The sequence below is a fragment of the Oryza brachyantha genome, chromosome 7 (assembly GCF_000231095.2).
Source record: "Oryza brachyantha chromosome 7, ObraRS2, whole genome shotgun sequence".
NCBI classification, from domain to species: domain Eukaryota; kingdom Viridiplantae; phylum Streptophyta; class Magnoliopsida; order Poales; family Poaceae; genus Oryza; species Oryza brachyantha.
Genome location: NC_023169.2, coordinates 3,271,637 through 3,283,324, shown reverse-complemented (window position 1 = coordinate 3,283,324; position 11,688 = coordinate 3,271,637). Strand labels below are relative to the sequence as shown.

The window sequence follows — 11,688 nt, the reverse complement described above, 5'->3', positions numbered from 1 at the left end:
ATGTCTCTTGCCAATTGCACCCATAGCTAGGGTGAGTAAACAATCATATGGGATACGGATATGATATTTCAACTATGGTAGTAATAAATATTCCTGATTAGGCAATTCCCAAATGCTGGGCAACCAAAAGACCCAGTACCAAAACACCATCCGCTGCACTACGCTTACATCACATACGCAAGCTCACTGACACAGCATACCACTACATCACATAATGCATGCCACGATATCGTACAAGGGGTGCGTTCGTTTGGGGCGAAAGATAGTTAGTTATTTGGTGCGAAAACTTAGTAATAGATTAGTATAAGATTATTTAATTATTAATTATTAAAATATATAAAATAGATTAATATGGTTTTTTTAAAACAACTTTTCTATAGAAAATTTTCGCAAAAAATACACCGTTTAGTAGTTCAGGAAGCGTGCGCGAAAAAAGAGAGCGGAAAAAGAGGAGTTAGATATCTAACTCTCTGGCCGAACACGGCCAAGATATAATTAAAAGAGAAGTGAAGGATCAGCTGGAATTCTGCAAATTACCATGAACCACATGAAAAATCCCACATAAATATCCGTAACACGTTTACATCATTTTGTACACCAAGATTTATGGTATGTCTAAAGAGCTGGAGATTCCAACAAGTAGCAGCGGTGGTTATCTTAAGAAGGTCAGGTTGCACGAGTCTGACTACCAATTTGTTTTTTTTTTCATTCTATATCTATGGGTGATTATTTGGATAAACGACGTATTTGTAAAAATAATTTGTGAATAAAATTTTTATATGTGTTCTTAGCGTTTAAAAGCCAAGGCTGAAATATAAACCACGATAAGAAAAACTCTAAAATCTACTTTAAATCTAAGATTAAAATTTAAAATTTTTTTGTTTATAAGCATAAAAAAAAGCTTAAGATGCTACCGCAAGTCGATTGAGCAAACTAGATAAAAACCTAAAATGACCGTTTTTTCGTTTTTGTTTATACTTATAAACTAAAATTTAAAATTTTAACATTAAATTTAGAGTTGATTTTGAATTTTTTATCGTACTATATACAAGTTTTATTTACAAATTATTTTTTTGCAAATATATCATGTCTCATTTCTCCAAACAGCGAAGAGATGGCCATTTAATGAAAAGGACTGAAATAAAACACCGTGAGAACACACAACTACAACTCTACCTACTTCCTTTGGCTGTTTCTTTCCTTTGCATTTTCTTTCCAAGCACGTGCTAAAATTTAAATTTAAAAAATTAAATTTAGAATTAATATTATGGATTTTGACCGTAGTTTATTTTCAAGCATTTACTTTTAAATCACTGAGAATACATACATCTTTACTAATATAAAAGCCTCTAGCGCCACCACCCCCTACTTTCATTGCTTTTTTGCAATTTACCCCCTTAACAATCAAATCTAGAAGTATATCCACAAATAAAATTGATATAGATATTTCCTATATAAAAAGATGGTCACATATTTTATGAAAATTGTTTTTCTATTTATTCTAAAAATAACATAATATGTTTTTATTATTTACAAAGCACAAATATTCAGTTAGTATACATATAATTTATGAATAAAAATTTTATACATATGTTCTAAGTGATCTAAAAGCTAAGGTTAAAAATAAACTACAATAAAAACCCTAAAATATACTTTAAATTTAAAGTTTTTTTTTAAAAATCAAATATTGGCTTATCAGTATTAGTAGAAGTAAAAACATTAACTTATAAATTTATTAGCATGTATACGTATGAATTAAGTTGAGACTAAAAGGTTTTACGCAGGAAGTGTCTATAAAATGTCTTGCAGGGTGAAATGTCGAAAGTATCTATAAATTTCGTTTTTTTAGCAGTTAACAAGCGATTTCGCTCGTGCTTATTAAAAGCGAAACAAACGACGAGGCGTTTTTCTCCCTCGTCTCCTTGGCGTACAGCTGGACGCTTCGTTTGCTTCTTCCCCTTCCGTCTCCTCTCCCCCCTCCCCTCCACCTCGCTCGCTAGAGAGAGAGAGAGAGAGAGAGAGAGAGAGAGGCTAGTAGTAGTAGCAAGCAGCGAGGAGCGCGGGCGGCGCGGGCATGGCGGCGGCTCCGTCGAGGTCGCGCGGCGACTTCGACCACCTCATCAAGCTCCTCCTCATCGGCGACAGCGGCACGTACCTTCTCTCCGCTCCCCCCCACCCCCACCCCCACACGAAGTTCCAAACCCTCGAGAAATCGAGGCTGGCTTCTCGCTGCTCCCCTCCCCGAGGAGCCCTCGGCTCCAGGGACGCCCCTATCCAGGGCGTAGCGAATGCTTCCGCGGGCTCGATTTCCGGTAGCTAGGCTTCCAGCGATTTGGGCTCGTGGGGCGGTGGTGGTGCCCTGTACTCTCTCTTGCTTCCTGCTCCGTGTGGTACTTTCGCATCCATGAAATGGGTCCGTGGGGAGCTCGGGACGAGCAGCGCAGGTTGCTGTTGCGTAGGAGGATTTAAGGGATTTTTCGTGTCTCGGTTTACTTGCTGGAGGGGTGCTTGGTAGTAATTGGAGCTAGTTTTCTCGGGATTGATGGCTGTTGATTCGGTGGTTGGTTGCCAATCTTGTCAGGAACATTCTCCTTCTCCCATGAGAGCCATAATAAGTAGGGTTTCTGTACTAATTGGATTGGACCACAAGGACTTGCCACTGATTGCGAATGTTAGCTTGCAAGAATAGTTTCGTTAGTGCGGAATGTCTTTCTGCGTTATTGGTTGGATAATATACAGTTGTTCTGGTCATATGGTGCTCTTGACCTTGTGCTGTATATGGCACCTTCATCGAGACAGTGGATTCCTGGTAATTTTAATGGAAGGCGGGGAATTTTGCTTTTTTGGTAGTAGCTTGTTAGACTAGGGCGATAATTGTCTTGGTTTGGGTAGATCAAAATAGAAAGAGAACAAGATGGGTTCACCTACATGGGGATCTCCAAAAGGTGCTCTACTGGTCTTAAAAGTTGACTAGGTTTGGGTAGGTTTTAGGTTTTCACTTTGGTTGAAGTGTTTTTTCAGTCTAAAATGGTGGGAATAGAGGTTAGGACTTGAACTATATTGGAGCCAAAAGCCATTAATTGGCTGGGTCCTTACTCCTAGCTGTACCAGCTCGGAATCATTACCATTCAATGTTCAGCCTAGCAGTGAAAATGTATCATCATCATGTATTTGTTCAGATGCTGAACTTTTGGATTGGTTTCACAGTCATGACAGATTTGTTCCTCATTGACCTCTCTTTTTATTTTCTACTTTACCAAACATTCTGAAAGTACTTATCAGTAAAATAGCATTAGTTGTTTTAAAAAAAATCTTCATCTGGTCTACTCCTTTATTGGACCAAAATTGAAAATTGTTCATCCCTTGTAATAATGATATTGCAATTCCTCAAGGCGTATCAATTATCAAATTTATTGTATGTCCATAAAATATGTTTGTTATAGTTGATGGGTCTCTGACTCCCCATTCTTCTCATTGTGGTGTTAGACAGTTTTACTTTCTGTTTATAATCTTTTTGGTCTTGTGATGTGTAGCAGCAATTTTTTTCTCAGATAAACTACTTAGTCATTCTAATTTGCCCCCTTTTGTTTAATTTGCAGGAGTAGGAAAGAGTTGCTTGCTTCTAAGGTTCTCTGATGACACTTTCACGACAAGTTTTATCACCACTATTGGGTATTCACTTGACATTTATCTCTGTTTTGGGGCATTCGCTTATGAAAGTCAGCATTCTAAAGATGTGCATTTTTCTTTTTGTAAAGCATTGATTTCAAGGTTAGGACTGTTGAGCTTGATGGAAAGCGTGTAAAATTGCAGATTTGGGATACTGCTGGTCAAGAACGTTTCCGAACAATTACAACTGGTATATTTTATCTTCCTTTTTGGCTATGACTCACATGTTGGGCAAAATTTGAACACAGACAGAAATATGGCATGGAACAGAACACTAGTATAACATATTGTTTAAAAACTAACTACCCTCTTCTTGTAAGGTTGAATGGCTGGGTTCAAGTTCAACTACCGCGCATTAATCAATCACTGAAATTTAAATTTGCTAATATTATTGAAGTCGAAAATACGTGGCCTCAGTTGACCTTAGCCACTTAGCTTACATGGCCTACTGCTCGAGCCCAATATGATCAGGACAACTAAATTGGGGGTTGGCCTTGGCCAGTTTCGTGTTAAACAATTGTTGAACTGATGCAATTTCTACCAAACATTGTATTTTTTTGGGTAGCATTGAATGTTGCCCTTCTTTGTGCTCAACTAGAAAAATGTGCATAATAAAACTGTCCTGTTCACATGTCTGTGTTTTATTTGCAAATGTGTTTAACCTGGTTTGTGAAATTAGAGACAACTTTCATGGGTATTTATGTAAATGTGATGACAGTTTATCATATATATCTTTATGCACAAATGACTGAAAATCTAGCACTATAAGACTCCAAAGACTTATTATAGCCATACAGATTTACCAATTGATTGATAAGCAAGATCACTACACCTAATGTCATCCTATTCCTTTTGCAGCGTACTATAGAGGTGCTATGGGCATTCTGCTTGTTTATGATGTTACAGACGAATCATCCTTCAACAGTATCCTTCATACTCATGCATCCCATTTGTTGTCTGAGTGCAAAAAATACTTTTCTCCCTTAACTGAAGTGTAGACATTAGAAATTGGATTCGCAACATAGAACAGCATGCATCTGATAATGTGAACAAGATTTTGGTGGGCAACAAGGTTGATATGGATGCAAAGCGGGTAAGTGTTTCTACAAATATCGTAATTTTAGGCATCCATTGCCCAATTTATTATGCATATTACAAAATGGTACTCGGTTAACAGGTGGTGTCCACAGCACAAGGACAAAAGCTTGCAGATGAGTATGGGATTAAATTTTTTGAAACGGTAAGTTTTTATATTATAAGCAAAGTAAAGTTACATCTGTTGCAGTCCAACTTCTTGTCACATAACTAGTTGTATTCCAACTTTCCAAGATGGTAAGATACATGCTTTAATACTATGATATGCAGAGTGCAAAAACAAACCAAAACGTGGAGCAGGTATTCTTTACCATTGCAAGGGACATAAAGCAAAGATTGACTGAAACTGTTGCTGCGGCAACTGAGGTAGTTACCTTTGCCTTTTGACCCCACACGCTGTGCATTATTTATAACTCAAAGTTCTAACCTGTATCCGATTTATGTAGCCCCCAGCTATTCAAATCAGTAGGCAAGACCCAGATCAGGCCGGGGCTGCCTCGTCAAGATGGTCAGCCTGCTGTAACACCTGATCAATGCTGTGGCACGACTGCAAGGCTTATCCCGCCTCAGGTTGTCCATGACTGCAAATTTACAGGTGCGATCTTCCGTGTGTTTACTCCAGTGTAATGCCAAGATGTATATTTCGCCCAGTTGATATCTAGTAGGTCAAAAGATCCTGACCGTTCTGGTGTCGTGATTCCTCAGTGAGGTGTAAGGGTGTTTGTTCTCCACATTGTCGTGTTCTAGCTCTATCATTAGTTCTGAATTATGCTATGAAACTCTTAATTTTTTAGCTTCTCCTTGTTCGTCAGAGCAAGCGTTTCAACAGATAAGCTAATGGATTTGCTCCTGCCATGTAAACAAACCCTTCTAAGAGACATCACTATCTGATTGTCTGAATTCACGATTGTGCATTACTGAAGATTGCCCTGTTACCCCCATGTGCTTCGAGATTCCCAGATTATCTTGTCTCGTCATATATATTAATATATTATTACTTGTGTGGTATTCTTATTACTTGTGTGGTATTCCTGATGATTTATGATTATTGTTCCGTTGTAAAATTGAAATGGGATTCACGGGAAAAACAAGATTCTAAATTCAAATCTGTCGTGCAAGGACAATAACTGAGGACAATCAATGTTGTACAGAATCAGATGGAAATTTGATTCATTTCACGAGTACAGCTGCAGGGCGTGTACAGAAATGTGGTAACGCAATCAAACGGCTATGGCCCAAACGGCCGAATGATTGAGCTGAATGGTGGGCTAATATTTTAAATTCTCACACATCTTTTCACTTACAAGCTAAAATTTAAATTTGGAGTTGATTTTGAAGTTTTTTTGTCGTGGTTTATTTTTTAGTCTTGGTTTTTAGATTGCTAAGAACACATATAAAAGTTTTATTAACAATTTTTTTTCATTTGCAAATATGTTGTTTTGCTTATTCATATAATAAGCCAAAAGATGGGCATTTTCTTATCAATCATTTGGAATAATCAGCTAGATTGTGAACATGTGATGCTAAAAACCGTGATAGAAAGTGTCCACAAATAATGCCTAATAGTCGGTTGTTCATCAAATCACTAACACCTAATTTCAAGAGAAAAATAATTGGTCATATAATAAAAACACATATATAAAAGTTTTATTTATAAATTATTTTTTGTTTGTAAATATGTTGTTTCGTTTATTCATATGATAAGCCAAAAGATGGAGATTTTTTTATCCATCATTCGGAATAATCATCTAAATTGTGAACATGTGATGCTAAAAACCGTGCTAGAAAGACTCCAAAAATCATGCGTAATAGTTAGTTGTTCATCAAATCACTAACACCTAGTTTCAAGAGAAAAATAATAGTCATTGGAATAAAAAAAATCAGGAAAACGGATACATGATATGGTGAATACCAAAAAACAAGAAAACGTAGAAAATTCAATAGGCGTCCTATGAAATGAAAGGAATCTATGGGAAAAGTCCAAATAATATTTGTGAAGTTTATATAAAATTTCTGCATTTTGAAGGAGCTGATAGATTGGTAAACACAAGAAATTGGGTTAATAGATACTCATATATGGATTCCATGGAGATTACGCTCTTAAATATGAGCTTATTTTTTGTTTTCATTTAAAAAATATCAAAATTTTGTGTTTCCATTAGGAAAATATCTGAGCAAAATTGCACAGCATTTTCCAAAAGAAACACACAACTATTCATATCTATAAAATTCCTGCTACAACCAAACGAGATTACCATATAGTCCACAACAATCTCAAACAAAATCTAACCGTGATTAGTGTCACCGTTAACATCAAAGAACAATCAAGGAGTGGATATAAATCAGAATATAAAATTCATCTAAACTTAGCTAGCTATAGCCTCTACCCCACCATTAAAATTATTAACATTTCCATCACTACGCAAAGTTGAGTACTTTGATTAATGATTAATTCCACACCTCTAAAATAATTAATGTGCGGCAACCGGCCAATCAAAAGAAGATGAAAGAGGAATAAAAGAGGATGCAATCCAACTGGCGACAGCCTTCCAAATGGCCCCAGCTAACCAAGAACAAGATCAGCATAACACAAACCTTCCGATTCTGATTCGGTCCCAGTGCCAATGCCATGCCAACCTGAATCCAATCAATCATAATCTCAATTTTTTTTTGCTCTCATGATATAATTAACCAAATCCAATCATGGACTTATTGATTAGATTAGTGTCTGATTAATTTATTTTAATTTGTTTTCTGCAAATATCCTAATGATCCCAAGCTGTTTGTTGTCCGGTGAGCTAGCTGCTGGTGTGCTAAGCAAATGTGCTGTTGCTAGGGTATTTGCCACTCTGTCTTTGAGAGCCTTTTGGGGCGTCCAGATGAAAAGGAGGGAGATAAAAAATGAACAAACTCATCATGGGCTGGCCAATGCCATGCTGGGTTAATGCAGATAACAAATGGATAAAAATGTTTGTGATTGGTGTGTTTGGATGACAGATTGGCGGCTTGTTAGAGGCTTGTTTTTTTTTGGTATGGTATTTTGGTAGTTACTTTAATATACCTTTATCATGATTATCAAGGATGCAGGCGGTTGTTTATTATTATTATTTTCAACTGTTTTGATTTTAAAAAACAGGTGTTGTCTTTTATTTTGAGCTGTTTCAATCAAAAATTTGGATATCTTATCCAACCATCCACCCATGTGTACTAGTGTAGTTGAACTTAGAGTGAAATATAGTGGTTGTTATAATGACGTTGTATACTTGTATTGCCTGGGTCCCTAAATTAACTTTTCAAAATGATGCAACCATTTACTGGCTCATAGTTAGAAAAAACCAAATGATATATTTACAAATAAAACTAATTTATAATAAAAATTTTATACATATTTTAGTGATATAAAAACATAGACTGAAAATTAACTATGGTCAAAAGCTCCAAATCAACTCTAAACTTAAGATTGAAAAAAATATCTTAAAACATAAGCAGAAGAAAAAAATTGAGACCCGTAGTCTTACCATTTGGCAGAATAGGAAAAATGTACAGTAAATTAGTGGAACTAGCTCCATTTATGGTGTCATATTTTTTTTAAAAAAAGTCAAACTGTTAGTTATACTGTAAACGTGAAAACAAGTATTGTAATCACACCGTTTCAATAGTTATATTGTAATTTGTTTTTGTAACGCACATACTTATACATATTATAAGAGAGAGCAATCACATAGAAAATATGAGTAAATTTAAGTGAAGAAAATATGACACCATATTTTGAAGCAAAAGCTGCTAACTAGTTCCTGTCTCAAAATAAATCGACTTTTCCACTTTTACCTGCCCTTAGCCATGTATCGAAATTGAATCCCTTCAGTACCCTCACCTACCCACCCATCAATATTATTTTACTTACTTTGGTTATTTGACTAACTCTTTAATTTTTTCCTAAAAAACTAGGAATTGATTTTTTATAGATTTTTTTAGATAGAGAGGGGGCAATTATATCAGTTTTAATGGGGTTTCACGGAGGTATATATATATTAATTATGTGATACATTAGTATAAAATAAAATATTTATATGAAACTGTGAGGAGAAAGAGTGAATCTATTTGATGGCCCATAAAACGTCTAGGCACCGTTACCAAGTAGTTGGTAGCGTATTGAAACTCGTATTGAGGGACTTGAGGCGTTTCATACTATCAAACTTTCAGCAGTAATTAAATGTTTTATTTAGCTTTAGAAATAATACAATAAAATGTGAGTAGCTATTTCATACATTGTTTTATCAAGTTAGCTGTTTTAGAAACTGTCCAGTGAAAGTAGTTATTTAGACTGGCCTTAGAGCATGTTTAATGGTAGAGCCCATTATGGGCTTTATCTTATGCCACGTCGGCAAAAAAAACTTCTTATACAAAATAGAGTCTTTCAAGTTGACTCTTCATAATTATAGGTTAATTAATTCACCATTACATTTTATTTGATCAGCGCCTCTAAGTAGAGTCAGCACACGTATAAAGCAGATTTCTTGGTTGTCTTCTCGTTTTATGCGTTAAGAGTAGATGTTTTGCTGACTCCATGCAAAACAACCACTTTTCTCTCTCCTATCCTCTCTCCTCTATGTCAGCGAGTATGCAGCGTACTCGCAGCGATAGAGACGACAATAAGAGCCCTTTGTACGTGCCCTTAGGCAGTAAACAAATTAAAAAACTACCTGGAAATTAGGGCCATAGTAGTAGTCCGGTCATTTGGTGAAGTGCCGTATACGTGCTTGGATGCCAGTTGCGACTGTTCCATTAGAATCACCACTACTTCTGTCGTAAATGTACGGGAGTCTGAGCTAAAGTATTGTCGAGAAAATCCTTTATTAATCTCTGCTATACATTGCAATAGACACGTGTGATTAATAATGGACTACACAAGTCTATAAAAAAATAAAAAGGAAACGTTTTCTAAGAAACCATTTGACTCTTTTTCTGGTTTTTCCTGAAAGGGACGATGCTTTTAGCGTGACGTGAAGAGGAGAGAGGAAGAGAAGACTTCGTTTTTAAGTAGGAGAGATCTAAGATGTAACTATTTTTTCTCTATTCTTTAATATAAGACTATTAAAACATTAAATCGTATTACATCCATGTATACATGCACCAAACAATCTAAGAGCATCACCGATGTATATGGACTACTTGGTCCATATAGATAGAATCCACCTATATAGTTTTTTACCATTTTAACTTGCATAATGAATAAAGATAGCAATATACACGAGGTAGGACCGACAAATTATATTCAATAATTCTAGCTCTCTCATGATAAAGAAGAGAGAGGAGAGAGATAATATATTTTAATCCATATGGAAAGTCCTTATAGCTAAAGGTAGCTCATCCTATTTCACTCCATAATAGCTCCTTCCACGATGGTATAGTAATCTTTATAGAGCTATAAGGACTACTTTTGATACACATCGTGGATGCTCTAAATATGAAGATTATAGAAAAAAGGTCAAACGACATAATTGAAAATAAAAATAATTTTTAAACAAAACTTAAGATATGTGTTCCTTGACGATCTAAAGGTAATTAATATAAAAATGAATTACAATAAAAACACCTAAAATATACTTCAAATTTGATGTTAAAAATTTAAATTCTGATTTATGAATATAAACATAAGTGAAAAGACGAGTTTATTGTATTAGACACTATTTAATTCCTAAAAACTTTTTCGAAAAACATCACATCGTATCTTTGGACACTTAAATGAAGCATTAAATAAATATAAATATTAAAACTAATTGCACAGTTATGGAGAAATCGTGAGATAAATCTTTTGAGCCTAATTAGTACATGACAAGTCATAAGTGCTGCAGTAACCAATATGTGCTAATAACGGATTAATTAGACTCAAAAGATTCGTTTCGCGTTTTCCAGGCGGAATCTAAAATTTGTTTTGTATTTGGACTACAATACGACCGTACGCTCAACGTGACTTCTCTCCCAAAATAATTTTTGGGAACTGAAAGCAGCCTTAGGTCATATTTAGTTCCCAAAAAGTTTTACCAAAACATCATATCGAATCTTTAGACACATAAATGAAGCATTAAACATAGATGAAACAAAAAGATAATTGCATGGTTATAGGAAAAATCATAAGACGAATCTTTTAAGCCTAATTAGGTCATGAATAGCCATAGTGCTACGGTAACCAATATATGCTAATGTTAGATTAATTAGGTTCAAAAGATCCGTCTGTAATTTACCTATAGTTCTGTCTTTATATTCAGCTGGGAGTGATGGCCGGATTTTAGTGGCATGGAAGGTGGCGTGCATGCACGCGTTGGTGTGGAGCACCCACCCACGCAACGCAACGCGGCGAGATGGAGCGTTTGATGAGTCCAGTCGTGAATGCTTTCTGGAAGGGAAAGCGATGGTATTATCGTATGCCTTTGACCACGCCCCAACGGCCACGGACACATTTCGATCGATGTGTTGTTTCATCGTCTCGTCTCATCTCTTCTCGGCTTGTCGGGCTATTTTTAGCCTGCTAAAAAGACTTTCGACATTGTATTTTCGCTTTACATGATTAATCATAAGTTAAAATTTAAAATTTTGAATTTAAATTTAAAGTTAATCTTGAAGGTTTTTTAATGAAGTTTAACCTTGACTTTTACATGGCTACTAATATACATATATAAGAGTTTTAATCAATTTTTTATTTGCAAATATATACTGCAACAATCACCTTCCTGGCCGGCATGACGAGAATTAGGTTTGGCTGCAATACGGATTTACCTTTCTGATGGACATGGACCGCATGATCCCGACTCCTACCTAGTGTTACGACAATTTTTTTCATAAAAAAGTCCACGTAATTTCACTCGAATTTACTGTAAGCTAGTAAAGAGACTGTCTCGTAGGTACCTGGAATCCAAAATCAAT

The 11,688-nt window shown here is 35.6% G+C and overlaps 1 protein-coding gene across 1 annotated transcript; it reads left to right on the top strand.

Moving 5' to 3' along the window:
* The first annotated feature begins 1,993 nt into the window (after nucleotides 1-1,993).
* Nucleotides 1,994-5,686, top strand: LOC102707978 (ras-related protein RABE1d-like). Its single transcript, XM_006657470.3, has 8 exons — nucleotides 1,994-2,147; nucleotides 3,600-3,672; nucleotides 3,759-3,859; nucleotides 4,528-4,593; nucleotides 4,668-4,762; nucleotides 4,847-4,909; nucleotides 5,035-5,130; nucleotides 5,211-5,686. The coding sequence occupies exons 1-8, from the start codon at nucleotides 2,075-2,077 to the stop codon at nucleotides 5,292-5,294; spliced, it is 651 nt and encodes a 216-aa protein (XP_006657533.1). The 5' UTR covers nucleotides 1,994-2,074; the 3' UTR covers nucleotides 5,295-5,686.
* Nucleotides 5,687-11,688: the final 6,002 nt, after the last annotated feature.